The following is a 17,191-nucleotide window of genomic DNA, read 5'->3' on the forward strand; positions in this document are numbered from 1 at the left end:
GTGATCATTTGAATGGATGTGGGCCTTCAAATCTTGACAAATTTTGGGCAAAATGTGTGATGAGTTCGAGAGGAAGAGGGGAAGAACAGAGAGGAGAGGGGAAAGGGGAAGAACAGAGCGAGCTCGGGTGGACGAAGGGTTTATGTAGGACGACCTTTAGTACCGGTTCGTGCCACGAACCGGCACTAAAGGTGCTGGAAGGGCCCCACTCTGACAACATCCTGCCACCACTCTCACTAGCACCGGTTCGTGGCACGAACCGATGCTAAAGGTTCGCCACGAACCGGTACTAATGAGAGCGGCCTGGCTAGCCGTTGGAACCGGCACTAATGTATACATTTGTGCCGGCTCAAATACAAACCGGCACTAATGTGCTTCACGTTTGACCCTTTTTCTACTAGTGATGGGGTACCGCGTTGGATGGAGAACTATGTCTTGACCGCTTGGTCCAGGCGGTTGCGGGCAGTTTAAGGGTCCGCGTGGGAGATGCCCTAACCATTAGATAATGCATCAATTTTGACTTATTTGTTCTTCTGTCCTCTTCAACTTTTCCGAAGACATGTCTTACGTATGCTCTTTTAAATGAAAATTTAGTCATTATGTTCATATTTTACCATCCATAAGTTTTGAATGAAAATTTCTTTGGAAGCGTATGTACAGTAGACCATAGGAAAATTCCTATGGTTTTGATCCCTAGAACCCAATTAAATTTTACAGGAAAATTGTCCAAAATTCTTATGGTATTTAATTGAACGAAAGAGGCCCTAACTTTTTCTTTCTTCTGACTCTAGCAAAACAACAATGTAAAAACATATGGAATATTCACCCTGCGCCTTTTCGGTGAGCAAATTCCATTAACAGAGAAATATAAAAGCATATCAAAGGTCTGAATCATGACCATGAATAAATAAGGAAAGGTCGCCCAAGAATTCTGAGATTAGGCGTTACTCCATTTTTCTAAAAGAATGAAATCTGATTTTTCTTCCAAAAATTCTTTGATCCCCTTTGCATTGTGTGCAGAAAAGACCATGGGTTCATCGATTTTTGAGTTTCTTTTTTTTGTTGTTGAGAATTTTCGAGTTTCTTTTGTATAAGTGCAATTTCAGCCGATAATAACAATATAATAAAGTGAAAGGAGTTGGACGTGCTCTTCCTTTTGCTCGGCCACTGACTGTTCCCAGTGGGTCCCACGGTACAGAAACCCCAAGACTCTCATGGCTCCGTCCCCTTGCACCCCATGGAGATATCGATGGAGCAGAGCACCAAGCCCATCTCCTTGACTCAGCCGATCCAGCTCACCTTCCCCCCCTCCCGAACAACCAAGCAGATCCACTCCTCCTCCCCCTCCTCCTCCTCAGCTGGACCGCATTGGGGCGCAGAGCCGAGGCCTCCGGCCGATCTGTCCTGCGGCTGCGGGTGAGGATGAGGAACCCTCTGTTTCTTTGAATTACAGTTGATTTTGCTCCCGTTCTTGCTCGCCTCAAACAAGCGATGATCCCCGCTGGTTTCTTCGCAGAGCTCTGATCGCGGCCTCGTTTCAATCTTGTTGGGATTTGGCAAGCGGGGCGGGGGAAGTAGGCTGGAGGTGGGGTGAGAAGGGGAAGCAGAGAAACAAGGTTCGCTCCATGTCTTCTCTTCCAGATTCCTTGTTTCCAGATCATCTCCTTGCTGGGAGTATTTTCCAACTGTTTTGTTTCTTCTAAGCATTGAGATCTCAGAGCTGGCTCACACCACACCACCCAGCATTACAGTGGTAGTACTAGTCGCACGTTGAACAGCAAAACAGAGATCTCTTGGCATTTGCCGGTCGTGGTTATTAAATGTAAATATACTATACTACTCCCCCCGTCGGAGAAATGCATAAAAAATGGATGCATCTAGAACTACAATACGTGTAAATACATTCATTCTTTCGACAAGTATTTCCGGAAGGAGGGAGTATTTGTTTAGGCTAGGCACACCTTTCAACCAAAGCAACTCTTTGAGACAGTCAACTTACACTTGTACTAGTATACAGTAAGTTAAACAGTCAAATATTTTGCTCTCCCAAATGGCCAAATTGCAAGCAACATTTTCCCCGCCGAACAGGCTCGTCTGTCTTCGCTTGGTGAACTACTGAACAAAATCTTGCAGGAAATTCAGGACCGTAATAATTTGCGACTCTACCGTGAAATTCAGCAAATGAATCGACACAGCAAACATGTACGAATCAATGCAGATGCTAGAGTTTTGCAACCAGAGTTTATTTAATTTGCGCACTGAAATATATGGGATGCTCATGACTGGCTGCATGACAGTAATGTTAGTACATTTGCCGTCAATAGTGGTTTCCTCGGTCATCACTGCTTCACATTTTAGATTTTACCACTTATGTTAAGTGAAGAGAGTTCATGGCTGGTGCTCTAGGTTGGAGAGTCTGTCAAGGCATCTCAATTGTTGAAGAGGGATAAGTTGGCAATCTAGCAGTCAACTTATGGTAGTGTTGACTTACAGATTATATTCATGGAATGTGTCAAAAAAATGTTACGAACTTCTTCAATGTCATCTGCCTATGGTTTCATTTTTATCGTTAAACCATCATGGTCTGGTTTTGACTTGCAGATTCAATATAATTTTGTGGTATATGGAAGAACAACACATCAATGCAACGAAAATACATAGCCATTAGCATACTCTTTTTCCTTACTGTTTTGACATGGTTTCTCTGGTGATCTATGTGCACAGTTTGATCCAGTAAAGCCGAGGAAACTTGGGCCCGAAGAAGATTGTCTCCGTAACTGCTGGCAATTCCTCCAGTATAAGGTTTCCTACTTTCATGCCCTTGCTGCTTGTTTACTATCTGTATATATATTTTCCTAGATGGAAACCTTGCAGAATTGTTAACACATCCACATTTCAGTAAGGTATAATGATCTTGAATAAAACATTTAGCCAGTAGATATTGAGCTATGCGATTGGAGTGTCTCTTTTCAGTATTTCTCTCAACAATGTCATTCGGATTTATGATACTGCTTGGTAACATTGTAGCTTCATTTTTACATGACCAGACTACCTTCTGTTTGCAATATCCAGCCAAACTATGATGTATATCTTCAGTAGTAAAAATCATGGGTCTGTTCTGTGTCATCTTAAGAGTGATCTATGTGCACAGTTTTATCCAGTTCGATGGATATAGCTTCAGCTCTTTATGTTCCTGCACCACTCTTCTTTAATCATTTCTCACATATTTTTACTATTTCAGGCCACACAATGACTATTATAGATTTCATAGAGCTGAGTGATGATGATATTATCGACTTGAGCAGCGATGAGGAGACTGTTCAAGAGGTTCAGATTGCAACTCAACACCGGGCGACGTCGCTTGATAGGCAGGGTATGTTTTTCCTAGCTGATGAAGGAAACCAAGGGGTGCAGGCCGTATTTGTTGCAGCTGGTGAAGGAAGTCAAGATGTGCAGGCCGTGTTTGTTGCAGCCAGTGAAGGAAGTCAAGATGTGCAGACTGTGTTTGTTGCAGCTAGTGAAGGAAGGCAAGAGGCTGCTGAGCTCGGACATGCTTTGGACGCTACAGCATTGTCCATGGTTATGGAGGAAGCACCTCTTGTTGCTGCTAGTGAAGGAAGGCAGGAGGCTGCTGAGTCTGGACATGCCTTGGAAGCTACCACGGTGTCCTTGGTTACAGAAACACCACCTCTAGGTACGGCTAAATCACCGTACTGTCATCGCTCTCCAATATCCGCGCCATTCCCCAGTAAATTCCTCTCTACCCCTTTGTCATTACAGTTGTGTGTTTATCATGCAAAAGATCCATATCAAGCAAACACTGCAACAAATTTCTAGTATTTGAAAAGTTTAGCAGTGGCCTTCCTGAAAAAAATGCTAACATTGACCTGCTGCAGGCCTGACTTCCACCACTCCGAAAGCTCAGACTTCTGAAGGTGGCGACGCAAAGTCAGTGAGAGTGAAGAGGAAATATCGTAAGGGGAACTACCATACCGACACTCCTAGGAGAAGTCCTAGGCTTATACAGATGGGTGAATGTTGTACCAGTCCTGTGGAAGAGCTAGCAGCCGACCACAAGAGGTCTCACACGCTCGGGCCAGCAGAAGAATCAGCTGCCTTTATCAACTCAGCTGAAACGGTTGTCCTCGCTCTGCCACATGCTGGATCAACGAATTGTCTTCGCTCTCCAACATCAGCGACATTCCTCGGTAATTTCTTCTACATCCCTTTGTCATTACAGTTGTGTCTTTATCATGCAAACGTTCCATATCAAGCAAACATTGCAACAAATTCCTGGTATTTGAAGTTAACATTGGCCTTCCTAGAAAAATGTTAACAGTGACCTGCTGCAGGCTTGATTTCCACCAGTCCTAAAGCTGTGACTTCTGAAGGTGGCGATGCAAAGCTGCTGAGAGCGAAGGCGAAACATCCTGAGAGGAACTACCATATCTTGTCCTTGGTTAGGGAAAAATCACCTCTTGGTACGGTTGTCCTTGCTCTCCAACATGCTGAATCGCCGAATTGCCCTCGCCCTCCAACATCAGCGCCATTCTTGTCATTACAGTTGTGTTTTTTTATCATGCAAACAATCCATATCAATGCAACACTTGTCATTACAGTTGTGTTTTTTATCATGCAAACAATCCATATCAATGCAAGTGTTGCGACAAATTCCTAGCATTTGGAGTTAACAGTGGCCTTGCCAGAAAGATGCTAACAGTGATCCTGCTGCAGGCCTGACTTCCAGCAGTCCGAAGGCTCTGTCCTCAGAAGGCGGCGATGCAAAGCTGGTGAGCGGGAAGGTGAAACGTCATAGGAAGAACTACCGACCCTGCAAACTAACTCTAATTGACTGAATCTTTCGAACTATCGTTGTTGTAGTTCCTCTCATCTGTAACCACTCTCATTGCGTCTTTAGTGGGATCGATCTGAGCTCGCGTTTTGCCCCATCTCTCTGCATCAAATTCGTCTAGAATGTAGGTTGTGGGTGATTTTGGACTTTGTTTTGTCAAGCACATCATTCGGTGGTATTTTGGTGAGCCTGGAAATGGCGCGCAGCTGCTGTTATCTGGGAGCTTAGGAAACTACTTAGAATTTAGAATTTTTTGCCATCCTGGCTCCAAGCTGAGATGTAACCAAACCGACAATAGACCAAAATTTGTGAGAGTAACTGCATCTTGAATGTTTTGTAAAAAAAATAGTTGGTAGATGAAAGCTGAAGCTATAGCTTAGCTCTGTCCACGGATGAATGTACAAGTGTGAGTATAACCTTCACTTCACACCTGGTAATGTTATGCATGACATAAGTGTTCTTTGCTGTGGTTCAGAATACAAGCTTTTGGAGCATTACATTTCTGCCTTTGGAGCATTATATTTTGCGAAGACCTGAAAGTTCTTCTAAAACTATCGATTTAGTACTAGCTATGAAGAGAAAATTGCAGACATGATATGCATCTGACAAAACTGGAAGAGAGCAGGCAATAGTTTGTGAGGGCGCGGGACTGTTTTTCAAAAGAATTTGTTCTCTTTAACTAACTCTAAATGGGTACAATAGAGATATATTTGGAAATAAGTAAAAAAAAAACATTTGCTCCATTAGAAACCCGAAGAATGCAGGGATTTTAGTCCTACAAATTTTTGACTATACAAAATTCTTAGGTTGCTCCGTCAACTCCTATAACCTTCGGGTCCTTGCCATCTTTTCTTTTTAAAGAAAAAAGTGTAACTCGTAATTGACAAAGACAATAAGATGGATCCATATTTGTAACAGCGCCTCCCCCTCCCCTCCCTCAAACCTAGCTCTAGCATTTGAGGTGGACGAAGAGCAGAACCCTCGTCGACATGAAGAAAGCGTTTATACAGAACGACGTTCCAGACATGTAGCGAAACCTCTTAAAAACCTCTTGACACCCGGCATTTGAAAAACGAAAGGATTAGACATGTTGTGAATGATGAATGATCTATAAGAAGCACCGAGCCAACCCCCTCCCTCCCTCGTCCTCCCGTCGCTCCCGCGGGCGGCGGCCGGACGAAACCCTAGCTCCAGCCAACCCCCTCCCTCCCTCGTCCCTTCCTCCTTGCCGCCGCCAGGCGGCAGCGGGGCCTCTTGTCTTGGAGGCGTGGTGCTCGCGTGGGGTGCTGCGGCGGTGAGGCGCGCGCGTGGTTGTGCTGCGGCGGCTGCGATCGGGCGCGCATGGGCACGGACCGGCGTCGTTCTGGCGGTGGATCTGGATCCAGGCGGCGCGAGCCCAGAGCGGCGAGGGCGGCGGCTGGGGTCCAGCTTCGGGTTCCTGGCAGCTGCGGATGGTCCTTCCCCGTCGCGGGCGCGCGGCGGTTCCGGCGGTGATGCACTGCCTCAGGCGGCACGGCTTCGAGTGGTGAGGAGGCGGTGGCGCTGGCACTTGGCTGCTGCGGCGGCAGGTGGCGGCGCCCTCCCGGCCCAGATCAGGGCCCCTCGGGGCCCCATCTGGGTCTGGGCGGGCTTGGCTCAACTCCGCTTGCGACGGCTCCGACGGACGGAGGTCGGGGGGTTGCGGATACGGCGGCGCGCCCACTGCAGCGCGGCGACGGGAGCTTCACTGGCCATTTCGAGCTCGACCGGGCCTATGTGCCTCATGTGCTCCTCTTGCTGGGTACGGTCGGTGGCCGCCGATGGCGGTGGAGGTTATCCCTTCCTGTGTGGATGCTGACGCTGCTGCTCCTCGTTCCCGGCTGCTCCCTCTCGGACCCGTCGGTCCCGCTTCGATCTCCATGGTGAGACGGCGATGGTGAGTCCAAGCTGGTGGCGCATGATGGTGGGCAACAACTGTGGTGGAGCGCGACGGATCGGTCGGGGTAGCGGGTGTGTGGTGGACAGGAGAAATCCCTGTCGGCTTGGCCGGCACCGACGTGGCGACGCATGTGGGCGCCATCGTTCCTTCCTGAAAGGCGTCGAGTATCCCCCTCACCCATGCCCTTCCGTGTCCGGGGGAAACCCTAGGACCAGTCCGAGCAGCAGCGTCGTCATCGTCGCGATCCTTCCTGAAGGTCTTGCTTGGTATGCGTTGGTCCGAAGTGCTAGGAGTGTGGTGGAAATCTCCGGAGGGCGCAGCAGTTGCGGATCGTTATCGTTTTCGTCGATCCGACTCAGTAGTTTCTTTTTCTTTCTCTTTTATTTCTTTTGGTTGTGCTTGTGTTGTCTGCCCCAACAGTGAACTCTCAACTGTATCGGATGGTGTTAAAACAGGGCCTACATAGAGGGGTGAAAGCCTATTTCGAGAGACATGTTGTGAATCATGTGCTTAGTAGTAGAAATCCGTGTGGGAAAATTGTTGCTAATATAACATTTTGTTGTCGATGATAATGCAGTTGAAGTCAGTAGGCAGAAGCTTAGGAACTGTGGTGATGTCATCCAAAATGTGTTTTAAAGAATGTATAGAAGTGGGTAGTCGCCACTTCTTTCAAAGAAGAGTAAAATGCGCTGATGGTCATTGAACTTATCGTATTCGCTCACTTTGATCACTGCACTTAAGAATACGGTCAATACGGTCACTATATACGCATTGTGGTGATTATACGGTCATTGCAAGATCTATGGCTCCGTATTCCATCTGGTTGACCGGTCAAATAGTCCACATGGCCCCTTGTCAGGTCGCTTTCTCTCTATGACTATGTGGGTCTTATCCGTCAGTGTGTGAAAGAAAGAAGTAGAGAGAAAAAAAATATGCCGATGGGGTCTCGAACCCAGACCCAACGCTAAAAGGCCAGCAAGCTAACTACTTGTGCTGAAGTGAACATTTATATATCGTGCTCACATTCACATGACAGTCATTGAGGTTTCTACCGTTTTCGCGTGGCCGACGGACGCTGACACGACCGAACTGGAACCCCAACAGCACGAGCTTTAGCTTAATTACAGTCCACGACAGTACATCGTCTCGAGTTAGCATGGCCACGACAATACAGTGCGTGCTCCGGTTGCATGCCGAAGCAAGTGACGAGTCTTCGCTCTACGACATCATTCCGTTCAAGGGAACGAAGACGACGCACGGGGCCTGCAGGCCAAGTGGTTGAATCGATCGACCGTGCTCGTGCGGTCGTGCCGTGGTCCTGACTCGATCGTGGTAATTTTTATTTTTATTTTGCAAGGAATTTCGTTTGGAAGTTCTGCAAAAAATTAGGGTGATACGTACATGTGCAAGGAATTTTGTTTGGAAGTTCGGCAAAAAATTAGGATGACACGTACAGGTACAACATCACAACTGTTTATGTTTTCTTCGTAGATTTGGTGGCGACATGGAACACTTAAATCTCCTCCATATTTCTCTTTGAATAAAACTGCTAGTAGTGCTGTCTTCCTTATCATATGTACGAGTACAGACTACTGTCACATGGAACGATTACGATTTAAATCCCAATGACTGTCACGTGAATGAAAAAAAACGTATAAAAGGTTGTCTTCCTTATTTAGACACGACCACAACTGATTAGCCCGCTGCCCTATTAGCGTGAAGTCTGCGGCTTGAATCTCATCGGCACACAATTTTATTTTTCCCTCTACTTTTTTCTTTCACCTGCCGATAGGTAGGACCCACATAGGCAGAGAAAAAGTGAGCTTGGTTGTTTGACCGGTCAACAAATGGAATACGAAGCCATACAATCTGGCAGTGATCATATAATTATCACAACACGTATATAGTGACCGTATTGCCGTATTTTTAAGTACAGTGATCAAAATGAGTATACACGACAAGTTCAATGACCATGGATGTATTTTACTCTTCAAAGAATGTGTGGATTTCAACCAAAATGCTAGAGTGCTTTTTGAAGAGCCAAGTTGAAACCAGTGAGTGATCCTTGGCCAGCTTGCCAGGGCTCGTCAGCACGATTCCCTGGCTGCCACACAAGAGATCCGCCTCTGATGCAGCAGGCAGCAGCAGTCCACGAGAAAGCAGCGCAGGAGGCGACGGAGTTGAGGTCAGGTCGGTCAGTTCCTTGTCCTTGTCCTTGTCGATGGAGCCGCAGTGGGAAGGGATCGTGATCAGCAGAAAGTATGTACTACTTCTCGTGGATCTCGACCCGTGGCAGTGGGTCGTGATTCATCATTTCTGAACCGTGCTTTTCTTTTCCAAGTCTTCTCTGTGAGACTCTGTCCGGCGGTACACGGGAATTGTAGTGATTCTTCGTGTGGCTCGTGGACAAGAAATTTCCATGCCAAAAGGATATTCTCTTTTTTTAGGGGAAAAACGTTGCCAATTTATTCATAATTCGCGGCCCTCTCGGCCATTACCTCGGAGCAAACACACCCCGGAGGAACATGGAGCCAAGTTTTACATAAGGAATTACAGCAACACTCCCTAGCTAAAATATGTGCGACTTTATTAGCCGGCCGTCACACCCAAGCAACCTTAAACTCCTCAAAAGACCCAAGTAAAACTTTGATCTCTTCAACCAGTTGCCGATTAGCTGAGAGATCTTTTTGGTCGCCGCCACCTGTGTGTCCGTCTCCAAAATCACCTTCTGCACGTTGATTTCTTTTGCAAGGGTAATGGCTCGTCCCCCCGCAAAAAAAAAAGGGTAATGGCTCGTCTACATGCAAGTAATTCGGCAACCTCAGCATCAGCAACACCCGGGGAAAAATGGCATGCACCTGCTACAAAGTCGCCATGGCTGTCCCGAAGAACAGCACCGCCCGCTCCTGATCCGTGGGCTAGTGCTCCATCCGCATTAGGCTTCACCTAGCCCAAGGGTGGCATCACCCCTTTCTGAACCTCCTGTCGCACCGTAGCCTCGTCCCTATAATCTGTACTAATTTCCATTCTTCATACAGTATAAGAGCAACTCCAACGGAGCGACCCATTTTGTCCACCGACGTCCGTTTGGGTCAGCGCGGACATAAAAGTCGGCCCAACGCGCCGACCCAAATGGACGCGCGTCCGCTTTTCGTCCGCCTGCTGACCCATTCCCGGCCCATTTTTAAGTCGGATTTGTGTCGACGCGGACACGAGACGGACGCGCTCGCTCGCCTTCTCCTCCCCCTGGCCCGCTGGTCGGTGGCAGCCTCCACCATTTTTCTCCATTCCCCCCAAAAGAAACCTCCTGCCCGCGCGCGCTCCGGCCGCCCGCCATGGACGACGACCTCGCCGCCGCCGCTGGCCTCGCCTCTCTCGCCTCGTCCAGCATGACGGTCGCCCCCTCCGGCAAAAAGGCAAGCCTCCCCCCGCAAGACCGCCGCCGCGCCCAAGCCAAAGAAGACGCTGACACCCGAACGACGAGCAAGGGAGTCGGCGAAGAGAAAGAGCAGGCGGCACGCGGCGGACGCGAGGGACGAGGCCATCGCAGCGGCCCCCGTCGCGCAACAGGAGGTCACCAACGCCCACGTCGCGGCGGCAACGAGGGAGGCGGTATATATGATAGGGTTAAACCCTAGCCAGCACGGCCTCGTCAATGCCGTCGCGGCCGCGGCCAGCACCGGCTCATCCACGTTTTCTCGGATAGTGCTGCCCGACTGGCCCCATGTGTCGGCGATGGAGCCGATACCCAGCTTTCACGTCTACCCGCAGGCCTCCCGCCTCTCTGGGGAGTGCTCGCCCGAGTTGAGCGTGGTGGCGCCTTGCACACCCGCGCCCGCATCCATCGACCTAACGCCACACCGGTGGTCGGTGGCTCGTCATCCGGAGGTGCGAGGAAACGCGCGCGACACATGCCAGCCGACGAGCTGCCAGGCGCACGCAACCAGCTCGACAGAATGCCGGCCTCCGGCGACGACGACTACATGCAAAACATCATCTTTGAGGGTGGTGCGGCGGCTGCTGGCGTTGCCGCCGGGGCCGGCTACGATCCCGAAGAGACACAAAGTCAGGACGGCCGAGGGGTGTTCATGCCATCCACCTTTGATCAAGATCAGGTGGCCTTCATGCATGATCAGGTCGGCTTGGACCTGGACGACTTCCCACTCGACCACGAGTTTCCGGAGGACTACGGGCAAGAGGAAGCGGATGATCGAAGGGGAGCCTTTGTTTGAGGACGAGCTCGTCAACCAAGTCGTCGGGGCGAAGCCGAAGCGCAAGAGCAAGTCGACGAAGGCGTACACGGCTGCCGAGGACAAGCTCCTTTGTGAGTGTTGGAGAGACATTGGGCAAGACCTCAAGGTCAGCGCCGAACAAAAGGCATCAACCTTTTGGATTCGTGTCCGACGTGAGTTCCATGAGCGCAAGAAGTTTCCACCGTACCAAATGCTAAGCACGCGCGGGTGGGTGTCCATTTCGATGTGATGGAGGGTGATCCAACAAGAGTGCAACAAGTTTTGTGCCACTCTTGAGAGTGTCAAGGCCCGCCCCATGAGCGGCATCGGCATGCAAGACATTGGTATGCAAGCATCCCTCTTTTGTGTCATTCCATTTATGCTTGCATGTGCATTTCCATATTCATTTTGTCAATATGCTTGCATGCACTACATTTGTAGGCATTCAAGGTCCAACACGACGGCAAGTGCTTCAACCTCTTCCATTCTTGGACGGTCATCAAAGACGAGGGGAAGTTCAAGGCTTGCCGTCCTCAAGTCGCATGGGGGGAAGAGGGCCGTGGAGGTGGAAGACGGTGAGAAGCCACGCCTGCGGGGAAAGACCAACACTACTAGGGAAAAGCCTATACACAGAGGTATAGCAGTAGCGCTGGTTAAAATAGGGCGCTACTGCTAATTTGCAGTAGCGCGTTCATGCAAAGCGCGCTATAGCTCAAACTTTAGCAGTAGCGCATGTTCAGAAACAAGCGCTACCACTATAATTCCCACGGCTTAGCCGATAGGCTACACATAGTAGTAGCGATCCATATTGAACTGCGCTACCGCTACTTCCTTTATAGCAACGCATTTTCTTCTAAACTCGCTACTGCTAAAGGATATAAAATTAAATGAAAAGCAAATAGAAAGGTAATTGAAAATGAAAGAAATAGAATAAGGTGAAAAGAAAAAAATAAAATGTGAAGAAAAATAAATGGAAAAGGGAAATAAGAGAAATGAGTAGCAGTAGCGTGTATACCAGAACGCGTTGTAGCTAACTTAGCAGTTGCGTGCTTTCTGGTACGCGCTACTGCTACTTCTGAATTAACCACCCGCCGGCTCAAATTTTTGCTAAGTCCTCCATTCCCCCCCTTTCCCCTACTCCTCTGTCGCCGCCGCCCGAGCATGCCCTCACAGCCGCCGCCCGCCCTCAACCTCAGCGCCGCCGCCCGCCGCCGCTCTCGACCTCACAGTCGCCGCCCTCGACCTCACCGCCGCCACCGTCGACCTCACCGCCGCTGCCCGAGCCCGCCCAGCACCGCCGCCTCCCGAGCCCGAGCCCGCCCTCGCCGCCCCTACCTCTCCGTCGCCGAGCACCTCCCCGCCACCACCTCTCCCCTCTCTGTAAGCCCCCAACCCCTCCCCCACCCCCTTTCTCTTAATCTGCTTAGTTAGTACTAGATGTTTTTTAGTAGTAGTAGATGTTAATTTAGGGTTCATAGATAATGATTTTTAGTAGTTGAACTAGTTTAGTTTTAGTTGAACTAGTTTAGTTTTAGTTGAACTAGTTTAGTAAGTAAATTAATAAACTAGTTGAACTAGTTGAATTAATAGAACTAATGTATTTTTAGTAAGTAAATTAATAAACTAGTTGAACTAGTTTAGTTTTAGTTGAACTAGTTTAGTAAGTAAATTAATATAACTAGTTGAACTACTTTATTTTTAAAAAGAACTAGTTTTTTTTTTCTATTTATAGTAAGTTTATATTTAGTAAGAACTAGTTGAATTAATAGAACTAGTTCAACATGTCATATTTGTTGTTATTTTTTTAGTTTAAGCAATTATTCGGGATGTATTAGTGATAACTTATAGGGTTTTTGCTTTTGCAGAAATCAAGGAGCCCCTCCATCATCCCCGCCGTCGTCCCCGTCACCGACCCCCTCCGACCTCGAGGTGAGACCTGCCAAATCTCCATGTATATCTTGTGTTTCTCATATAGGATATGTGGTTGCCCAAGTGGCCGGTCATGTTCAGGTTACACCTCCGAGTGGCCTATGTTTTGCCGGAGTATTAATTTCCGTTCCGGCAAATTTCAGGCGCTCAATATGTCCTTTTTAGCAAAGGTCATGCCGGATTTTTCCGTGAATTCTGGCATGACTTGTGCTAGAATATGTACAAGTTTAATCTTTGAATTATGGACGTAGGAAATGTCGTACTCGGACGACGACAGTCTTCCGGGGAAGTGCAGCTGGTGCCACGACGATCGAGGTATGTGCGACAGGTTCGTTGAGCTGAACGAAGATCGACACTTCAGCATTAAGCTCGAGGAGACATTCGATGTTGAAACGGTACGCAACAACGACAAGTGTTTTTTTTCATAATTAAGCATGACTTCAACTATTTCAACGTCTAATTTTCATCTTTTACAATTCGACTCGCTTATTCCATGCCATGCAAGACGCTATGTCTTGGAGAGGATGGGTTTTGAAGACCATGAAAATTTTGAAACAAAGAAAATACACCTAAGGACCCATCATGATATGGATTTTGAAGTAAATCTGTGCAATGCTCAGAGCATAACCCATTTTGGTTGCCAAAATTGGGAAGCACTTTGCAAAATATATGGTTTTTATGAGGGTATGATTGTTACCATGGATCTTGGTGATCCTTACATTGAGCAAGACAATATGGACATTTGGGTCCTTGTTGATACGCTTCCGATTCTACCGCAATGTGAGCTTCTCAAACATAGTTATTAACTAATTTATATTGTTTATTTTAAAATAGTTGACAACTTATTTCTATTGACAACTTATTTTGATTCTTTAAAGAATGTGCGGAAGATGGTAGACAAAACCCACTACACTGATGGCTCCGAATTAACTTATAAGGAGAAAAGTCATCTGATCGCTTATTGGACTTATCTTGAGAATTACAATACCTATTATCGAACTCCTCTATGGTGAATACGTGCCACTAGTGCACGTGTTAAACCATGGTAACTTCTATGGAGATACCATGGTAATATTTTTTACTATTACGACATCCGTGCATCTTTTGCATACTTCTAAAACTAATACATCATTGCTAACTACGAAATTATTACTATGTTTTTCAACAGAAAATCCCGATGGATTGTGTGCCTCATTTGATGTATCTGAATGGTCGCCTTCGAGTTTTGAACATACTACCAGGTCAATCTAGGGAGCTCACCTGTGCATATCGGATTTCTAAAACCGGTGATCACATGCTCATCAAAGAATGGAAAAAATGTTTGGACATTCGCAATGAGGTTCTTGGAAGTAACATTAAGCGAAAGGCAAGAATTGGAGACAGGATAATCTCCATTCTCCATAATGGAGAGTCAGGGGCTATCTTGTTTTTTGCTATTTTACCTTAGAGAATGTAGTAGGTCCTAAGAGAATGTAGTAGGTCCTATGAAGTATAATATGTTTATTATGTGGTACAATGTGTTAGAATTGATGATGAGGAGTACTTGTGATTACGACTAGTGACCAATTTGCTATGTGATGTCATTGATGAAAACGATGATCTTGAGGAGGTGTTATATGACAATGATGTATTATGATGATAAGTTGTTAATGATATGATGATGATGATGATATTTATTATATCACTGGGTGAAAGAACCGCATATTAGTTTTAAGTGGATGGACATTCACTTGAAACTAGTCCACGGTTCTTGATCTAATAACTCATTATGATGTAAAAACAATCTCTAAATTCCTGTTGTATGAAAAGGTGTATGAATACAACATGAAATAAAAAAATACGAAATAATAGTAGTAGCGGAGGAAGGGAGAAGCGTTACTACTAATTACCAGTAGCGCTCCTCTGGGAAATCGCTACTACTAAGTCGATTTAGCAGTAGCGTGGGTTGAGGCGCGCTACTGCTAAGCTTTAGCTGTAGCGCCGTACCAGCAGCGCTCCAGCCCGCGCTACTGATAGGCCTAAAACCCTCGTTGCTGCTAGGCTTTTTCCTAGTAGTGCAACTCCAAGAAGGAGGACAAGGCGGGATGTGGCGTCGAACGCCTTGATCGCAAGCGTGGAGGGCAAGATGAGTAAGAAGGACTCAAGGGAGGAGGAGCGCCGGCGATACAAAGAAGAACAAATGAACACCTTCATGGAGATTCAAAGGAGGAGGCTTGAGATGGACGTGGAGAAGCAAGCCAAGATGCTTGAGATGGAGGCGGAGAAGCAAGCCAAGATGCTAAAGATCGATGCCGCTAACGCCAAGACCAAGGCGAAATAAGTGGCTCTCGCGAGCATGATGACCGGGGTGGAGATCATGAAGGTGAATCTCAACACCGTGTCCGCAAGGAAGAGGCCATGGTTCAACAAGATGCAGACCGGCATGCTCAAGTTTGACGACGAGTGACCTATGGCGGCGAGTACCATCCTTTTTTGTATGCCAGCAAGTGTGCTGGCATGACCACGGCCGTGATGGCGTGGTCGAACTCCCGCCCCTTTTTTGTGTGCTTGCATGTGTGCCGGCCGCTGACAAGTATGCCAGTCGAATTGTGTGTTAAGCTAGCATTGTATGCCGGCGCTGGTATGGTGTTGGCATGAACTTTCGGTCGACACATGGCCGCTGGCATGAACAATGGCCTCGAGCCTTTTTTCAAAAATTGCGGACATGAAATGGGTCGGCGTGTTGGGCGCACTCCCGACCCAAATCTCAATCGGGGCAGACGCTGAGCCAAACGGACGAAAAGAGGACAGAATCGCCGTTTGTTTGGGTCGGCGCATTGGAGTTGCTCTAAGAACCCTATCTCTGATTAGTACAGGACTGCCAAAAGGATATTCAGTATGAGTTGTTACTCGGTCAGGAATATGCACCACGAGTTTATACCCGAGCCCATATTTCCTGCCTCCTTTTTTTAGGGATCCTGCCTCCTTTTCTTAGTAATAAATGGAGCCGGGGAGCCCTCCCTGTTGATCTAAAAAAAATCTCTCCTCCCCTCTCCAACCGTCCATGTATCCCAGGCATGCTCTCAACATGATGGCCCCGTCTATTGTGCGAGGCTCCATGCGGCGACGTAGCCGCGCGCAAGGCTCTATGCCACTACCGCAGGCATGCTACATCGTCCCACGAGTGTTATCCAGTTCACCAGATCTAGGTGCCCACTCGTGGTCTCGCGCTTTTCCCTTCACCGACCAGTTAAGAACTTTGGCTTGTGGGAGCAAAATCACTCTGGGACCACAAAAAAGTGAGTAGTAGTCCACGAAACGGGCCAGTATCGGCCAAAACAGTGAGTGTTGATGACTGACATGTAAACGCACTCGGGGTTCGTTAATCTTGGAAATCACTCCAGGACGCCAAAACAGTGAGTAATAGTCCACGAAACAGGCCAGAATCGGCTAAAACTGTGAGTGTTGACGACCGACACGTAAACGCACCCCGGGGTTCATTAATCGTGGAAGTCGCTTTGGTACCCCAAAACAGTGAGTAATAGTGCACGAAATGAACCAGAATCAGCCAAAATTGTGAGTGTTGATGGCCGGCACATAAACGCAACCCGGTGTTCGTCAATCGTGGGAATCACTATGGGACCCCAAGACTGAGTAATAGTCCAAGAAACGGGTTAGAATCGGGAAAACCACTATTGTTGATGATCGACACGTCAGCGCACCTTGGGGTTCAAAAACAATGGAAATTGCTTTGGGGCCCAAAAAAGTGAGTAATAGTCCATGAAATGGGTCAGAATCGACAAAAACTACAATTGTTGATGACCGACACGTAAATGCACCCCGGGGGTCGTTAATCGTGGAAAGCACTCTCGGACCCCAAAATGGTGAGTAATAGTCCACGAAACGGGCCAGAATCGGCCAAAACTATGAGTGTTGATAGCTGACATGTAAAGGCACCCCAGGGTTCGTTAATCTTTGAAATCACTCTGGGACCACAAAATAGTGAGTAATACTCCACGAAACGGGTCAGAATCGACAAAAACCGCGAGTGTTGGTGACCGACACGTAAACGCATCCCGGGGTTCGTTAATCGTCGAAATCACTTTGGGACCCCAAAACAGTGAGTACTTGTCCACGAAACGGGCTAGAATCGGCCAACACTGTGAGTGTTGATGACCGACACGTGAACGCACCCCGGGGTTCGTTAATCTTGGAAATCACTCAAGGACCCCAAAATAGTGAGTAATAGCCCAAGAAAGTGGCCAAAATCGGGCAAAACTG

General features: G+C 47.7%; 1 protein-coding gene across 2 annotated transcripts; it reads left to right on the forward strand.

Annotated features, from left to right (window-relative positions):
* Positions 1-1,201: 1,201 nt before the first annotated feature.
* On the forward strand, positions 1,202-5,349 carry LOC119274423. Of its 2 annotated transcripts, none has more exons than XM_037555127.1 (7): positions 1,202-1,416; positions 1,517-1,616; positions 2,725-2,802; positions 3,242-3,748; positions 3,897-4,208; positions 4,353-4,481; positions 4,735-5,349. In XM_037555127.1, exons 4-7 carry the CDS (start codon positions 3,250-3,252, stop codon positions 4,854-4,856), a joined length of 1,062 nt encoding a protein of 353 aa, XP_037411024.1. In that variant the 5' UTR covers positions 1,202-1,416; positions 1,517-1,616; positions 2,725-2,802; positions 3,242-3,249; the 3' UTR covers positions 4,857-5,349. The 2 variants fall into 2 exon arrangements, with proteins under 2 accessions (XP_037411024.1, XP_037411025.1); XM_037555128.1 differs by having other exon boundaries at positions 3,242-3,694; positions 4,735-5,241.
* The last annotated feature ends 11,842 nt before the right edge of the window (positions 5,350-17,191 follow it).

The sequence above is a fragment of the Triticum dicoccoides genome, chromosome 3B (genome assembly GCF_002162155.2).
Source record: "Triticum dicoccoides isolate Atlit2015 ecotype Zavitan chromosome 3B, WEW_v2.0, whole genome shotgun sequence".
NCBI lineage: Eukaryota > Viridiplantae > Streptophyta > Magnoliopsida > Poales > Poaceae > Triticum > Triticum dicoccoides.

Excerpts from the sequence above, each read along its gene's own strand:
- LOC119274423 (XM_037555127.1), top strand. The coding sequence starts at position 3,250 with ATGACTATTATAGATTTCATAGAGCTGAGTGATGATGATATTATCGAC. Across the intron at positions 4,209-4,352 it reads AACATCAGCGACATTCCTCG|GCTTGATTTCCACCAGTCCT; the intron begins GTAATTTCTTCT and ends GACCTGCTGCAG. Across the intron at positions 4,482-4,734 it reads TAGGGAAAAATCACCTCTTG|GCCTGACTTCCAGCAGTCCG; the intron begins GTACGGTTGTCC and ends ATCCTGCTGCAG.